General features: G+C 33.0%; 2 protein-coding genes across 2 annotated transcripts; one reads left to right on the forward strand and one right to left on the reverse strand.

The window, feature by feature from the left end:
• Positions 1–7,278: 7,278 nt before the first annotated feature.
• On the reverse strand, positions 7,279–12,261 carry LOC110792344 (uncharacterized). Its single transcript, XM_021997155.2, has 7 exons — positions 11,986–12,261; positions 11,694–11,826; positions 10,070–10,161; positions 9,887–9,965; positions 9,693–9,802; positions 8,340–8,404; positions 7,279–7,575 (listed from the first exon to the last, which is right to left on the reverse strand). The coding sequence occupies exons 1-7, from the start codon at positions 12,097–12,099 to the stop codon at positions 7,482–7,484; spliced, it is 687 nt and encodes a 228-aa protein (XP_021852847.2). The 5' UTR covers positions 12,100–12,261; the 3' UTR covers positions 7,279–7,481.
• A 3,907-nt stretch (positions 12,262–16,168) lies between these two features.
• LOC110792339 (glycine cleavage system H protein, mitochondrial) lies at positions 16,169–17,974 on the forward strand. Its single transcript, XM_021997151.2, has 4 exons — positions 16,169–16,411; positions 16,538–16,626; positions 17,464–17,634; positions 17,750–17,974. Exons 1-4 carry the CDS (start codon positions 16,303–16,305, stop codon positions 17,873–17,875), a joined length of 495 nt encoding a protein of 164 aa, XP_021852843.1. The 5' UTR covers positions 16,169–16,302; the 3' UTR covers positions 17,876–17,974.
• Positions 17,975–18,004: the final 30 nt, after the last annotated feature.

Raw genomic sequence — 18,004 nt, forward strand, 5'->3', positions numbered from 1 at the left:
TAAGTTCATGAAAATTAAGGGTTGGCCAAGTATAATTTATAACTACAATAAGTTTTGATAGGTTAAAATAAGTTTTGATAAGTTCAGATAAGATAAGTTCAGGAAAAATAAGTGAAAATCAGGTGAATAGAACGCAGTCTAAGTGCACCAATATGCTATCACTTGCCGATTTAAAAAGTTCAAAATTCTATTAGGTTTTATCACCGTCTCCAGTAATTTATGAATAATGTTAAATTAAGTTCACATAAAATGGAAGTGGTAGTACCTAATTGATATACAAGTGCAAGTATATAATACTTCTTCCATTTGGAAATATTTGCAACGGTGGTCACTTTTACGCATGTCAATGCACAACTTTCATCATTAACATCTTTAATTGCCTTTAAGCAAAAATTATAAAAAATTGATATTTTGAAAATACGTATTGAGACAAGTTTAACGAGATTTCACATGATTATGTTTTATCTGATATATAAATCACCAACAATAGTCAAAGTGAAATATGTAAATAGTGCAAAAATACCAAACGTTGCGAGTATTTATGAACAGAGGAAGTATATCGGGGTAGAATGTTGTTGGTGGAGGGTAGTTGGTAGCTATACTCCTATCAAAAAAAATTGTACTTGATCAATTAATTAAAAGTATGATGTTGTATACTTGTATTGGAAGGCCAACTTAGAAGAAGAGCTTTAATGGCTTGGACAAAGATATTACACTTGTATAAAATTCATAAACTACAAATGGTCCCGTTCATATTGACCTTTGCACACCCAATTTTTTCAACAAACTCATCCAAATCTATTATCACATATATTGTGGGGCTAGTAAAATTCAGTTGATTTAGGTTCTCCCAATCCACCAAACAATTATAATATACTCTTTCATTTGTTGAAACAAATAAAAAAAATAACAAAACAACTAAGTAAAAACCTCAGTAACAAAATATTATCCGCACAAAATATTTTGTGTATAAAATGTTTCAATTTTAGTCAACAATTGAAACTACAATAATTCATGATATATGCATGCTGCCTATATTTTACACTAATGTACTTTTTTAATTTCGTATTTTTGTTTTGAATTTTGTAATTTAGACGCCTATGTTTATTGACTTGTAATATTTCAACATTATTATGACTTTAAAATACCATAAAGATATTTCATGATACTCGATCAATAACTGCCATTCTCCTCCCCTCTTCTCTTCCCCTCTTCTTTTCTAAGGTTTATCCTTTTGGCCATTGTAGGGCGGAAATAATATGATTTCTTCGGAAATTAAACTTTTCCTGACCCTTTCTCTTTATTTAATTTAGCTATTGTATTTTAAATTCAATAATTTTTCACCATATGGGCGGAGTTCGTTCTTGTTCGTTAATCTTCCTATGTTGGAGTTAGTGTTAGTACTAGATTAGATCCCGTGCACGCACGGATTTTGATCATTCTTTTTCACAAAATATTTAACAGAATATCTCCAAAACTATTACACAGTTATAAAAATTTTAACATACTCGTTTAAATTTATTCATCTAATATGCATATTTAAAATGTTAATATGGTAATTTGACCAAAATATTGAGTGATATATTTTCCACTATTAATATAGCGATTTGGCTAAAATATTACCAATTTAGAATAATTATTATTACGTAGTATCTATTGTTGCCATAATTTATAAACTAAATTTTGTTTCTATACATAAATACTTTATAAAAAAAGGTAGAGAATAAAAATAAAATAAAAACAGATACACATTTTAAGGAAGTGGTTTTTGGCGTGAAAAAATCGCACCAGGAATTGACACGTGTCATTCCTGGTGTCTCTTTTAGTATATAGTAATAGATGTTTGGTTTGTCATTCACTCGTAATGGATTTATATAAAATTGGTTTGTTGGTAAAGTTTTATGCGGGATCACAACAAATATCAATTTTTCGAGTACATTCACATGAATCAAGTGGAAATCACCATCGCGGCTACAACAAATCGTTAGACACTATCTCTAAAAATGCCGCATGTTCCAACGTTGTATACGGGAGATGTTCTACAGTGCAAGATCTATTCAACGGCCGTAGTTTTGATGAAGGAAATTTTTATTTGATTCAATTTGTGATGTATTTATTAGATCTATATTTCTTTTATAGATGCCGTATGACTTTTTATTAATGAATTAATTTTCCTTTCAAAAAAAATAAAATACTCGATCAATAACTACATGTTAATAATTCAAAATTCAAGGTAATTTATAGTAATAAATAGCTAGTCAACCAAGATTGAAACTAAAGTAAGAAAGCAAGAAAAAAAAAACTTTAATATATACTCCCTCCGTCCCGGAATACTCGACCCGGTTTGACCGGCACAGAGTTTAAGGGACTTGAATTGACTTATTTAATTTAATAGGTAGTAGTTGATAGTGGGGTATTATTTTAATGTAGTTAGTGGGAAATGTGAAAAATGGTGGGGTTGGGGGAGAGTAGGGGTTGAATTTTTAATTAATTTTTGTATGGGGTATGGGGTAGGTGGGTTAATAGGGGTGGAGTGAGAAATAATATAATATTGTTAGAATATTTCCATTTTTAGAAACAGATCAAGTATTAAGGGACGGCCCGATAAGGAAAACAGGTCAAGTATTCCGGGACGGAGGGAGTACTACTAATTTGTACGATATTGTCATATTAGTCATATTGTCCTAATCATCGGGGTTTTTATAGAAAGAGCTAGCTAGTGAGTAATAAAAGAAGTCAAAGTTATGTTAGAGTTGGATGGCATTAATTCCCGCCTACAAATTCTAAATATATGCAAACATAATATTATTACATAATGTGTGTTTATATATATATAGTCAATTTATCATATGGTCCAAAGTCTTTTTGGCAATCACTTTCCCTAATAAATTTAAAATAGTTGTACAATATTTTCAAATGTGGACATAAAAAATGGGGGTGGACACGCCGTTGAGGAATAAAGATTGAAAAACCAAGAAGAGTTTTTCAAAAGTCGGACATTAGTTTTTCTTCACTTGGTATGTGAGTAGGTGAGCTAGTTCAATTCTTTCAAATTGCCACCTTATGGCGTTTACTTCCGATCGTAGGCCCGGTTCTTTTACGATGAAAATCTCTAAAGTGGACTGAATTTATTAGACTTGAATTGAATTGAGCTGAACTTATTTTATTGGACCTATACTAAACTTATTAGATCTGAACTGAATTGAACTGAACTTATTAGACCGACTTGACCTGAACTAAGTTGAATTGATATTATGAAAAAGTCCACAAGTCCAGGGCCTTAGTCTATTTGTTTCTAAATAGGTACAAATACAATTCAAATTTAGGCTATGTTTGGTTCATACTCCGTATTATTTTTACTGAAATTAACTTATCTAAATTTATTTGAAGTTATGATACCATAACTTATTTTACCCTCTTTTTTTATGTTATAACTTAACAACCTAAATCGCCGCTCTTTAAAATTAAGTTAGCCGAAATCTGACCCGGGTTGTAACAGTGTGAGATTAAGTTTTGGATTGTTATTAACAAAAATGAAAGTTTGAGGTTGTAACATGTAAACCGGGAAGTTTATGAGGTTGTCTTTGACAAATATTCCTTGTTAATTTGTCTAAAAATCTTACTTTTGCCAAACTCTGGACAATATGACTAAACCTGTATTGAACTGAATATACTTTGTCTGGACTTATCTGAACTTATATTTTGTGAAATAAGTCAAAATAAACTAAATTATAGACACTATGAGGGGTGTCACCTCAATCCCCCGAAAAGAGGGTTATCATAAGAAAACAATCTTTACGCTCTGATTCACTCGACTTATTTTGATTAAACTTATATTATTTGAACTTAATTTGTCTGAAATAAGTCAAAATAAGTCGAACAGAACAAAGACTTAATCCAAGTTGAGCAGGTTAATTATGTGTTGCAACTCTTTTGAGAAGATATCCCTAAAATCTAAGATCATTGTGAGTTAATAAAATTTTGAGATCTAATGTCAAAATAAAAAAATAAAAAGTTGAGACTTCTTCTGTCAAGTTTTCCTATAATTTTTTGTTGGTGCAAATGAGCCACAAGGGCGGGAATAAGAATTGATCACAGGATCACCTGGAACCGGGATAGAAGCTCTAACCAACTGAGCTATCCATCACTCTCTGTTAAATTTTCCTATATTGCAGTACTAATAAATTTAAATAGATTCGAAATGGAATTAAATGTCAAAAGAACCAAGAAAGCTATGAAGGGGGTTAACAGTTGACTACTTGACTGGCCATAGCTAATTACAGCGTGCCGTAGGGAACGGGTTGTCCAACTACCATTTCCCATTTCCTTCTCCCATTATTTTATACTAATATCCATTCTTAAACTTCCAACTTCACTTAAATATTTGTTAATTAATAATGAAAAACTAAAATATTAGTTAAAATACAGTTTAATCGAGGTATGCCCTCAATTTCTACATTTCTTTGTTCAAAAAAATTTATAATTAAAATGAAAGGTTTTTTGTAATAGAAAGTGGCTAAAGGGGAACATAGAACGTTGTTCTGGAAAATGGACGTATCTATTTTAAGGTATCCGGATACATGATTGATTAATGTCTAATATTGCTACTCAAATTAACTACATAAGATGAAAAGGGTTATTGTTATGTGTTAATCTCAAACAAAATTATAATTTGAACAAATTACAAAGATTTTAGACACTACTAGTTCAAATAAGAGTTATGCCTTCTTCTTTTTTTTTTTCTTTTTTTTTTCTTTTTTTTTTTTTTTTTTTTTTTAAGGTAAGATGAAGTGCCTTATCAAATCAGAACTCCACACTGGTAAACCCGGCCCAAATTGATGGTCTAGACAATTTAGAGGGGGGAAGTGGTAAAGGGAACCCTCCTTCAAAGTACTCCTACTAAGAATTGAACATACAACCTTTTGGTTGGAAGGTAAAATCATTTCTACTACTAGGTCAAGACATTATTTGGTTTAAAAAGGAGCAACACAAGGACTTCCATGCAGGCCGTATTAATCTCGCCCAAACACGATTAACTTCGGAGTTCTGATAAAATATGGTATATCAATACTGATATGAATAAGTATGATGTCACCCGATAAGAGTTACACAATCACCGTGTTCTATTGGCAACTAAAATTACTCCGTAAGACGTAAGTCGATTTTTGTTGTTAAAGAACGAAATAATAGATCTTTGTTGTAAAAGAACGAAATAATGAAGATCACTTAGGGTGCGTTCTATTAACCTGATTGTCACTTATTTTTTTCTGAACTTATTAAAACTTATTTTAATTATAAGTTGTATTTGGTCAACCATTTTTTTTCCTGAACTTATGTGAACTTAATTGGACTTATTTTTTCTAAAATAAGTGAAATTAAGGTGAACAGTTTATACAATGTCAAAGATGAAAGATGCACAAAATTATACAAGGAGTCAAGGATTGAGGATTTGAGGGTATTTCTAAATTTACATGTAGTAGATTAATTTGACTAGAAGAAAAAGAGGAAATCTGTTTCTATAAGTACTGCAATAATTTCTGATGTCCTTGGTCACAAAAATGTACTGTATTTAGTAATAATAATGTTGAATCTGAACAAACAGAGTAATTAAAATAGTATTTCAGCTTACAGGAGTGGTTGACTCTTCTCCGCACGTGTCGTATGACTTATGGATCATATCATTATTTTTGTCCTTTTCTTAATTAACATTATTAGTGTGTTTAGGCTTTTGATTCTGGTCAACTACTTCTAATGGTGATGGTATGCGTTTTAACATTATTTTTTTATGCGAATGAGCTACAGGGACAATATAAATTACAAATGGAGGCAGGGGGATTCGAACCTGAGACCTATCGTACACAGGCCCTCAGTCTTAACCACTGGGCCAAGACATCATTGGTATGCGTTTTAACATTATTAGTAGTTAGAACTGCACTTTGAACTTTCTAGTGTACTCCGTATGCTTCACATTTCAAAACACATGTACGGCGACGTTATAAAATACGGAGTATACTCCTACACTACAAAATACGGAGTATGTAGTTCAATTCACAACAAAACTGTTTTATGCAGTATAATTTTGAATACGGATACTCTACTTGGCCTTGAATATTATGTATGACGTACAATTTTCTACATAGACTAAATTAAGCTGTGAAATTTTCCAACATCATGATTAGCATATGGTTTCTCTAGCTAATACAATTCCAAACAAATAAGGCAATGTTCTTTTGAACTTTATTTCAATTTTATTCAGTTATGTTCAGTTCAATCAAATAAAAATCAGAAGAACAAGGTCTAAGTCGGTATGGTGAAATATAAAAATCAGAAGAACAAGGTCTAAGTCGGTATGGTGAAATATAAAATTTTGAATTTTAAACAATGAAATGAAATACGGAGTAATGGATTTTACCCGAATTCCTTACAAAATCAATTTTGTATACCATTACAAAGCTACTTCCATCACATTTTAACTGCAAAAACTAGTTTTTGGGCCCGGGTGATACCCGAGTTACTACATTATTAACATTCACTACTATTACTAATACTTTTTTTTTATTTGCAATGATAACATGAAATATGTGATATCTTAGTGGTAGAGTCTTTATTGTTTAAACTCAAGATCAAGGGTTCAAACCTTAAACAATCCATGCTTGACATTTTTTATGTATATGAAGATTACATGAAGTGAAACACTTATAAAGATAGCGCCATGTGTCACGTAAGCTTTCTTAAAACCGCGTTTTAATATATAGTATAGACGGTTGTTTTTCTTATGTAAACAACTAAGCTACTTCCATCACATTTTTTTACGAATGGCAAAAAATGAGAATTGGGGGCATGAACTCAGCCAAATAAGAGGCCAGTTAAAAATTACAAAACATAAAAGAATCTGGTAAACTTAGCAATATCAACCATAGACCATAGTTGCCTCAAATGGCAGCCACTTTTTTAAAAGAATTCCAGACAATTTTCTGGGGAACAAATGAGTTCATAATAGTTACTCCGTACTACAATAGTTACCATTGCCGGTATAGGTAAAATGAACAAAAGCATAAATCATACGGAGTAATATCTACCCTCATACTTCATTTATGCCGTATTATGAACTCACCATACAATATCAATGTAATATTACTCGCCATTTTACAATTTACAACACAGATTATTACTTCCTATTAGTCAGGTTTAAACACACATATATCTTCAAGCAAATTCTTAGTACACATCATAAGGAATGGAGAGAGGAGACAGTAACAATAAGGAGTACCAGAACAATTATGGTGAGAAACTTTACAGTAACTTTTCCATGACCAAAACTGTATTGACAACTTCAGTCATAATTTCAGCATATACACACGGCGTATTCAAGAGGAGTTTGTGCTTACAGATCATGAGAACCTAATCTATCACAAAAATTGTGCTTACATATTTTCTTCAGGTATCCTGCAGATACATTATAATGCGTTTGTACCATCACATTAAAGCTGACCTGTTCGTAGGTCTCTGTCCAAGCGTTCTGCGTTAAGAGTTCCCGGAAGTTCTCTGAAGTCCTCATTGAAGATTGAATATGCACTGCATATCAACATTAACAATCAGCATTAGAGTGACAATCATGTACAATAACCAACTTGGCAATGTTAGCTAGTTGTTGTTGTTGTTGTTGTAGTTGGTTAGAGTCAGGCTTCGGGTTTTGGTTTCTTTCGGAGGATGGGGCGTTATTATATACCGTTCGGCTAATCGTCTATCTTTAAAGTCTATTCACCAAGTTTTCTTGGAATTGGGGCTGGGATAGTATGAGGTTTCAGCGTAGGTTTAATTGTTCTCTTTATCCCTTTTCTAATTTTCTCGGAGTCATTGTAATTCATCCGAAAGGATGATTTCAGGTAGTCCGCTTGGGTTTTCTTTCCTTATCAAAAAAAAAAAAAAAACTTGGCAGAGTGTATTCCCGACATGTGGGAGGAATTCTCTGACACAAGCTGACAGCATAATAATCTTGAAAGAAACACTTCTGGCCTAATTGGCTAATTGCATTGAAGTCCCACAAATTCAAGCTACGTCTGGTTCAAGTTCATTGATGGACAATAGAGATGAAAATCATAGAAGGGAAAACTAGAGGCCAAACATGTAAGGGGGATTAAAATCCCTGGGATACACTTTTATCATTCCTGTATACACCAAGTCCTTAACTAAGCAGGGAACTGAAGTTAATGCATATTAATCGTGGTAAGTTGGGAAAAAGGGATAACGTAAATTGCATGGTTTTTGAATTAGGAAAGACTGGCAATACTAGGAGATAACAAAATAAAGACATCAACAACGCCTTTGTCAGGTCTTACCTGAGTTCACCTGATTGACGATTTCCAAGATTCCAAAAGATGATAAAAAATCCTGTTCCAAGTATCTGAACAAATGGGGAAAGTTCACTAGTTAAGGATAGTATCAAACCAATGTGATGTGGACAAAGGAATTTTTAATTGCTTCGATATCACTACTAGAAAGGATTACTAGCAGGAAAAGGAAAGGAAAACAGTAAAAAAACCACAAATAGAAGCAAAAATAATCATAAAACAGAAATTCCAATTAATTAGACTTAGCACTCCAGACCACTTACCCTATCTTGATAGATAATAGGTCCATCCAATTCTAAACTAGCCAACCAGCAGGCCGATTGAATATTATAGCTGCATATCAATTCTCATCTATGAATAATCCCCCAAATCTGAATGATTAAGTCATCCCTCCTTATATGTTCGAATTCTTCCGCTAGACTACACCTACTTTTTGTCATTTTTTTGTCCGTTCAGTTATATGTTCGAATTCTTCCATTAGACTACACGTCTACACCTACTCGGTCATTTTTTTTGTTCGTTTAGTCTTCAGATATACCTGCAACTCCTGACCTGGCAAAAGAATTCGAGTCCTAGTGTCCTACATTAGAAGAAAGAATCTTAAAACAGGAAGTTCTAGCTCTCTTCCTTTGATCTTACAGTCATTTCTCAAGCTGATGGGGATTTGACTTTTGTTGGCACTATCAAAATAAATAATCTATCTAATCTACAAACTACATATTTTCTGTCATTTGCTTCGGGATCAATAAGATCAAATAACATGATTAACAAAAGTAAAGCTTAGAACCTAAAATAGATGCATCCAAGTAATTGCTATCATGAACCATAATCAGTTGTAAAATAGCTGAAAAAGGACAAGCACTATTTTTTGTTATTGCATGATGTGAAGTCTTGAATATTTAACAAATGGGAATTCTTCCATGAGCCAACAGATGAAGTTGATCTTATTATTTCCCTTATAATAATCTAAATAATAGCAAGCATAAGAGAGACTGAATATTATCGTGTTTGAACTATCAATCTTTGGTGTTTGAAACAACAAAAGTCAGGTTGCATTTGTCATCTGTTTGATCTCAATCTAGCAAAGGTTGAGAGTCCAATGACAGTTAGGCCTAGAAATATTTTATTTAAACGAACCCAGTAAAAAGAATTTTAACGTATGCCAACCAAACTCATTCTGACAACACTATTGATCGCAGCAACCAAGCAACAGAAAAACCGCGACCAATCTCAAACCATACATGTACCCCATGCAACGCCACATGCCCACAGTACATGTAACAAGACTACACACACATAGCAGGGACATAGGCTCGTAGAATGGTGACCTATTTAACTTACATATAATGGTCCCAGATCCCATCGATGTGCAACAGGAGCCAAGATAAACCATAGGATTATCAAGGCCCACGCCTTTAAGCTGAGAGAGAAAATTGCGATCAAAATGATATCTACAAATAAAGAATTAAGTGAAAATCAGCACATATTTAGCGTAAGTTAAAAATCTTAATATAGTATTCAACTAAATTACTCACCAGGAAGTTTCAGCTTATCATGTAAAATACGATATAGCTTCCACTTCAATCGACTTGTTGATTCTGGGAGCTGGAACTTCTGCATTCCATTAACGAACAAGAAGAAAAGGCATGGGGATGCAAAGTGAGAAGCCATCTTACTAAATTGAAGGAGTCAAGTTGAAAAACTTATCGTAATCAGACCAAATCATCTTCATCGTCATCCTCATCCTCATCATATCCAGCTCTAAGATGCTTCGGTGGTGCCTTCGGTCTGACTGCTACAATCAAGCAATCTGAAACATGATGCATAGCACTTCATAAGTTCATATCAATATTGATGGTGCATAAACAGGCAAAAGGCAAACATAGTCTATGACATCACCTTAAAGACAAAAATGTTAAAATCTCTATAACTACACCGTTCGTTACAAGCAGCACCTTCTAGAATGTTAAAAGTAACAAATCTTGACCAGACTTTGAATTAACTATTTAATTTTTTTTCCGAGGGGTGGGGTAGAGGGTGGTGAAGTATACAGTGGTGTGTCATGCACGGGCATGATATTCATCTTTATCTGATTATCTTGTAGAGGCTAGGGTACTTTTTCACTCCCAATAATCGAATGCCTATCTTGTAAAAGCTAGCCAACATTAACAAGGATCTGCATATCACAGAGTTCTCAAAACAGAACCTATAAACAAGAAATTATCTATGTCTTAAGAGTTAGGAGTTTAGGACGGTCCTTGAAAGAGCCTTTGTAAGAAACTACAGTGATCACTTCACAGGAGAAAATCAACATTATAATATAAAGGAGTAAGCTACTTACTTCCATGTCTTTTCAAGTATCTACCATAAGCGAAATATATAATATGTTGAGAGTCCAATAGAGGAAAATGTATCCCTAAGGCTCCGTTTGGTAGGGTGTAAAACGTTTTCATGGAAAACGATTTTCCCCCTTTCAATCATTTTACGTTGTTTGGTTTGACAAGGAATGAAAAACAATTTTCCATGACTCCCCAAAAGGTGGAAAAACCTTTTCCATTTGAAAGGGAGGAAACCACTTTTCCATCTTTCCTCCTTACCTCCCTTTCCCTTCTTTCCCTCAATCTTCACCATCTTCTACCATTTTCCTTGAAGGAACCAAACAAAGGAAAACTAGTTTGGAATTGTGTTTTTCCTTGAAAAATGTTTTCCATGGAATATATTATGCAAACAAGGGAAGATGAACCCCTCATTTTCTCTTCCCCACACTTTCTTAATATAAGATCCTAAATAAAGGTATAACCTGATGTGCTGGATCCATGAAGAGTTTAAGCAAATAACTTTAAGGGCATCATAATCTCGATCACTCTTCCAAAGCTCTTCCAGACCTAAAGATTCCTCCAAAAATTGTACTCATCCTGCTTGGCCAATAGCTCTTGGATATTTTAATAACCATATATCCTCTTCATTTTCCCCAATTAGTTAAGTTTACACTACAACATTATTCAAACTTCCCAGAATCTCTCTAAGTAATCATTAATGTTCAATTAATCATCACATATGTAACAAGCCTAGGATTTTGATAAACCAGTTCCTAAACAAATAAAATTTGCAGCCATCCGTCCATCATACTCAAAGTAATTTACGAGATCACCCCAAAACTTTATATACGAATGGTGGCGGCGATGATGCACTAAATTAAATGGGAGTCCATACTTTTTTGACTTAAATTTTTATCAAATTAGGAATAAATCAACAATTATATCCAGTGTAACATAATTCAATTTGAAAATGACGAAATTTACATGAAAAAAACTTAAAAATAATTGCAGAATAAGATCATACCACCATCTGCAAGCTGAACACGAACATCTTCTCCATTTTCGCTATCATGCAATGCACTCCCTCGCGATATTAGCTTCAAACTCTCAATTGGTAAATTTTTATTTACAGCAACTAATTTTCTCAAATCACGCACCTAGGGTTTATAATTAATAACAAATTCTATCAAACAAATGAGTAAATTCAAAAAAACAAGCAAATGCCAAAATTATCCCCCAAATTCTCAACAAAATCATGCAAAAAACGTAAAAATTACAAAAGATTAAGAAATAATTAAAGAAGTAAGTTAGATTACCTTAATTTGAGGAGGGAGTTTAAGGCGAGAAGGGCGAGAAGGGCCGATTGTTTTGAGAAGGATTTCAACCAGTGTGGGATCGCTGCTGCTTTCTTCAATTTGAATCTCACTCATCTTTTATTGATTTGATTTTCTCAATTTGATGAAGAATTTAGTTCAGATAATCACAAAAAAAAAACCCAGAAAGAAATGGTTGTGCTTTCGTTGAAGATGGAATTGCTTAGGAAAAGCGCTGAAATTTCGGCTTGGACTTTGTTAATCTTCGTTGCTGAATACGAAGCACCAGATCACCGGTTGGAAAAAATTATTTCGGGTTCGGGTTAAATCGGTTTGGTTACTTTGGGGTTCGGGTTAACAAATGTTTGTTCAAGATTCAGCACGTTCGGGGTTGGATCGACCCAACGGATTTAGAGATTTTAAAACGCGTATTATATTTTCATTAATTTAGGTTTGTTCACTTTTGGGTTAGTGCATAAATTAACAAATTTTCCTACACAAGTTTATATTTAGTCAAATTCAACCATAAAATAGCGTATAATTCGAATTAAAATCATATTACACCCAACAATAGTACAAACAACGTGTTCACTATGCTTAAAGTTCCTCATAATCTCATTTATCACTATAAATACAATGATTTTCAATCTGTTGGGTCAAAAACGGGTTCGGTCGGGTTTTGACCCATTACTTTTCGGGTTGCTCGGGTTCAGATAAAATCGGGTTACAGATCCACAAAATCTTGTCCGAGATCCAGTAGTTTCGGGTCGGGTTCGGATCGGTTTTCGTGTTAGGTCGATTTTTGACATGTCTACTAGTAACGGTTTGACTTTTGAACTATTCATAAATTAACTTTGACCAACTTTTTACTAATAGATACGGAGTAAAAATCAAATGTTATTGTAAATATGTTTTTGGATCAACTTTAATGTACATTTTTCAAGTATCAATTTATATTTTTCAGTTTTCACTAATATATAATTGTATATAATTACAATCAAGGTAGTGTCTTGACAAGTGTGTCGGCCAAACTATTACAAGTATTAAGCACAGACATTGTATGTTTCTCCGATTGGGAAAAATAAAGTTGGATAATTTTCGCAAGTTATGTTCACGAAAAATAAAAATACCACATTCAATTACAACAAAAATGAATTCTACTCAATTAGTTTGTCGAGCAATCAGATTGTGTAGCTTTTATCATTTCTTGAATTATTAGTGCTTTAGGGTTCTAAGGATTATGCTCGGATTTGGAAACCTTTGGTGAAAAACGTTTGTGAGCTAGCACCAATTCTTAAATGGACTTAGTCCACACTAAATTTATTGTGAACCATGTCTTAAAATAAAATCAACAACTTGTTCCCAATTTATTTTGGCATTTTATTAAGATTATTATGATAAAAATGTAAATTAGTATCGTTGATACATGTTTTGTGCTTGAATAATACTCCCTCCATTCCTTTATGTTGTTCCCATAAAGAATGTTGGGGGGTTTTTAAGAAAACTGAATCTTTGTTTGTATTGGGATAAGAGTAATGATTGGGTGTAAGAATAATGATTGTGTGTAAGAGATTATATATTTAAAATAAAGTAAGGAGGGAGAAAATATTAAATAAATAAGATAAATGAGAGATATTTCATTAACAAAATAATCAGATTAAAATCGAACCAGAAAAAGAACAAAATTAGAACAACTCTAAATCGAACCACTAAATCGAACCAGAAAATTCGATTTAACATATAACCAAAAAATAAGAAAATCCAACAAAAACCCAGAAATTTAGACTTCAATCAACTCACAAATTCGTGAACAAATTCGAGCACAATTCAACTCATAACTACGAACATATTCAACCCAGAAAATCAGGAAAATTCAACCCAAATCGAACAAATTAAACCCAGAAAATCGAACAACAAATTCAACCAGAAAATTGTACAATTCAACCCAAATTCAACAAAAATCGAGCAAAATTCAACCTAGAAATACGAACAAATTCAACCAAAATTAAACCCAGAAATTCGAGAAAGTTCAACCAAAATCAACCCAAAAATTAGACAAGAAAATCGAGATAATTCAACCCAAATTTAGACCAAAATAAACCCCAAAAAATCGACCAAAATCAAACCAAAATTCGAGAACATTCAACCCGAAATTCGACAATAATTTCGACAAAAAGTTCGTCCAAAATCAACCAAAAATTCGACAAAAATTAAACCAAAAACTCGACCAAAATCAACCAAAAAAACAACCCAGAAATTCGTCATAAGTTCGCAAAAAAAAAAAAACCCTAAAAATTTGAAACGTGAATACAAAAATAAATAAATACCCAATTGATCTCAATTTCACGATTTTGAGGATTTAGAGGTCAAATTCGACCATGAAAACTCTAGATCTAGGGTTTTCGTGGTCGAATTTCACCATCTAAAACCATAATACGTATTCTACAGCTTTTTCGGGTGGTGGTGGCGGTGGCGGAGTTGTGGTGGTGGTGGCGGCGATATTGAACGAGGAGAGAGAAAAGTGAGAGAGGAAGGAGGAGAGAGAGAAAAGTGAGAGGAGGAATATGAAAATGAAGAACATCTTTGATGTTCTTGAGGGTATCAGCAAGAGAAACAGAGAAAGGAAGGAGGAGAGAGAGAAAAGTGAAAGGAGGTTGAAGAGAGAGAGAGAAATCAGAGAGGTGAGATAGAGTGAAAGTGACGGTAGTGGGGTGGGGTTATGGGGGATGGAAAATTAATTAACTAAGGGTGGTGGGGAAAAAGAGGGTGGAAAAAGGGTAGAATCTTAGGGTTTTTTGGTAAATAGTAGGGAATCTTAGGGTAAATTGGTAAAAAACTATGGCCAAAAATAGTAAAGATTCAGTAGGGGAACAACAAAAAGAAATGCCAAAAAAGGAAATGGGAACAACAAAAAGGAATGGAGGGAGTATGATTTTAAGTCACGATTCGCTTTTGGTTACTATGCTTCAAAAAATGGTTACTATGTCTACGAATTTTGGTGTTTAGTTTATTATAGTTACTATATGAACAATAAATGTCACTCTGAGTGTCAAAAGGGTGCTAGAGAAAACTATTAATTTTGAGTCCACACTAATATTATTGTGGACCAGGTCCACGCAAGAATAATCCGTGAGCTAGTGGATAATTATGTAGTCTTTCTAATCTTTGCAATGAATTTAACTTTAGTTGGTTTAATTTTTGTTTCAATATGATTGTAGTTCATAGATTCTTTATGAACTTTTTGCACATTATCATATTCGACTATTCGAGTAAATAATTATGTGTGATTTAGTTATGTTGTAAATGTGCTTTCCATGGACCTTAGAGGATTTGCGAGCTCGATCTCTTGGTTAGTTAGACACTTATGAGAACCGTTTACTCATGTTCTTATCTATCCAATTGGAATATAATACGTTTTTAGTTATTATACATAACTTCTATTAAGACTGTCATATGATCGAGCATCACCATGGTTCATCTAAAATGCTCTCAGACCGTGTACTTATAGTGACAAACTTAATTTTGGTTAGATAATTAAATACAACAACAACAAAGCCTTAGTCCCAAAATGATTTGAGGCCGGCTAATATGAATCGTCGTAGAAGATCGTCATTGTCACCGATCAAACCAGAAAGGAGCAGGAATTAAAAAGAAAAAAGCAAGGAAGAGAAGGTGGAATTAATGAAAGTAAGATAAGAGAAAAATAAATATATATATTATAGAAGAAATATTGTAAGAGATAATAAAAAATAAGCAAAGTTTAAAATAAATGAATAAGTAAAATAAGTACATTTCAAAATAGCATGTAAAAATAAAAAATAAAAAATTATTTTAAAAATAACGTAAAAAATAAAAAAAAAGAATAAAAAATAAATTAAAAAGTAGAAAGAAACAGAAACATGAAAATTGTATTGAAAGTTGTTAGATAATAGATAATTAAATAACAGTCTTTAATCACTTGTATACAAAATTTGATGCGGTTTTAACATATTAGCACTTGTCATACCCTTAAATCCTCCCTATAAACTTTTTTCTTTTAATATATACCCTCTCCATTTCACAAAGATAAAATGGGGGAGTATATTGAAAGCAATAACACCCAAAAAGATTTTTTTTTATAAAAAAAAAGTGGGACAAAGGGATGAATAAAGGTGTGACTTGTAAATGAAGATGAGGCTTTCATTATCCACCATTCAAAAATGATAAAAGACAATGAAATATAGCCTTAGCTTCCCACATTCCTTCTTTATCAAAACATAACCAAAAAAAACACAGAGAAAAAAAAGAAGCCCTGCTTAAAAAAAATAAACACAAGAAAAAATGGCATTGAGAATGTGGGCTTCTTCTACAGCTAACACCCTTGGCCTCTCTTGTGCCTCTAAAGCTCTTCCTTACCCTGCATTTTCTCTCTCCAGATGCTTTTCCACTGGTAATTTTTTTTTTTAAAAATCTTTTATATAATTTCGACGAGTTTGTAGAATAATCTTTTATACAAGTTCAGATAATATAAGTTCAGTTAATATAAGTTTGTTGATTGTTGTTTTGTTTTTGGTAGTTTTGGATGGATTGAAGTATGCATCATCACATGAATGGGTGAAACATGAAGGTTCAGTGGCAACCATTGGTGTTACTGATCATGCTCAGGTTCGTCTCTGTATACAATATTGCTTAAAAAAAAGATCTGCATAAGATTTATGTATGCATAAGATTTACTACGTAAGATTTTTGTAGAAAGTTAAAGTCAAAAAATTGTGACAAAGAGACTGCATAAGATTTACTACGTAAGATTTTTGTAGAAAGAACATTTTAAAGTCTAAAAATTGTGACAAAGAGACTTTCTAAAAAATTTGTTATGAGATGTGACTTAAAATTGTTTTTTTTTGTTTTGTTTTGAGATGAGATCTTTTCCCATTTTCCAATAATTGACTACAATTGTCCGGCTTTGAATCACACGTGCCGGTTAAAAATAATTTCAGATGAACACTAAGGTCAATAAAACTCAAATTGGACGAATTGATGCGAATAAAAGTTCGGGATTTTTCCCTTGTTACCTTGTTCGAATAGCAATGACTTGTTATGGGATGTTTTGTTAAGTATCGCGCACGAATTAAAGAAATGGTCGAAGAAGATGAAGAGGAGAGGGAACAAAGCGGAAGCAAATGTTATTTTTAGGTTTTAGGTTAGTTAGGGGGGAATTGGAGGGAAACTTAATTAAAGTAATAAAAAAAAAACTAATTTTTAGTAAGCACGTGACACGTACGAGTCAACGCCGAAAATTAGAGTTAACCATCGGAAAATTGGTAAAGTTCCCATCTCACAGCAAAAAATCAATTTTACCTACCATCTCAGAACAATTTTTTTTATAAGGTCATTTGTCATAATTTTTGGACTTTAAATGTTTTCTGTGACAAAAAATCCTAAGATTTAAGTATGCATGCATAATAAGATTTGTCTAATATAAATGTATATATATATGGGCAGACCCATCTTGGGGATGTGGTGTTTGCAGAGCTACCAGATGGAGGAGTTGCAGTAACAGCAGGGAAGGCGTTTGCATCAGTTGAGAGTGTCAAAGCCACCAGTGACGTCAATTCTCCCATTTCCGGTGAGATTCTTGAGGTTAACACCAAGCTTTCCGAGACTCCTGGTCTGGTAAGTCTTTCTCTTCCTATGGTGCAGGAAAACAAACTGTTTTAAGTCGAGTTCAGTTCAGAAACTTCAGATCAGTCGTTTCAGGCGTAATATTACTGATGGTTGAATAATGCAGCTTAACTCGAGCCCATACGAGGATGGATGGATGATCAAGGTGAAGCCAAGTAACCCAGCAGAGTTGGAAAGCTTGATGGGTCCTAAAGACTACACAAAGTTCTGTGAGGAAGAAGATGCTCATTAATTAACACATACTGAACAACTTCCATGTTTCTTTGAGCTTGTTTGCTGTTGAATTTGCAAATCTTCATGTATACTTATTAGAGGTGCTAATTTTTCTATCCATGATTTTATAGATTACTTAAATAAGCAA

The sequence above is a fragment of the Spinacia oleracea genome, chromosome 6, assembly GCF_020520425.1.
Source record: "Spinacia oleracea cultivar Varoflay chromosome 6, BTI_SOV_V1, whole genome shotgun sequence".
NCBI classification, from domain to species: Eukaryota; Viridiplantae; Streptophyta; class Magnoliopsida; order Caryophyllales; family Amaranthaceae; genus Spinacia; species Spinacia oleracea.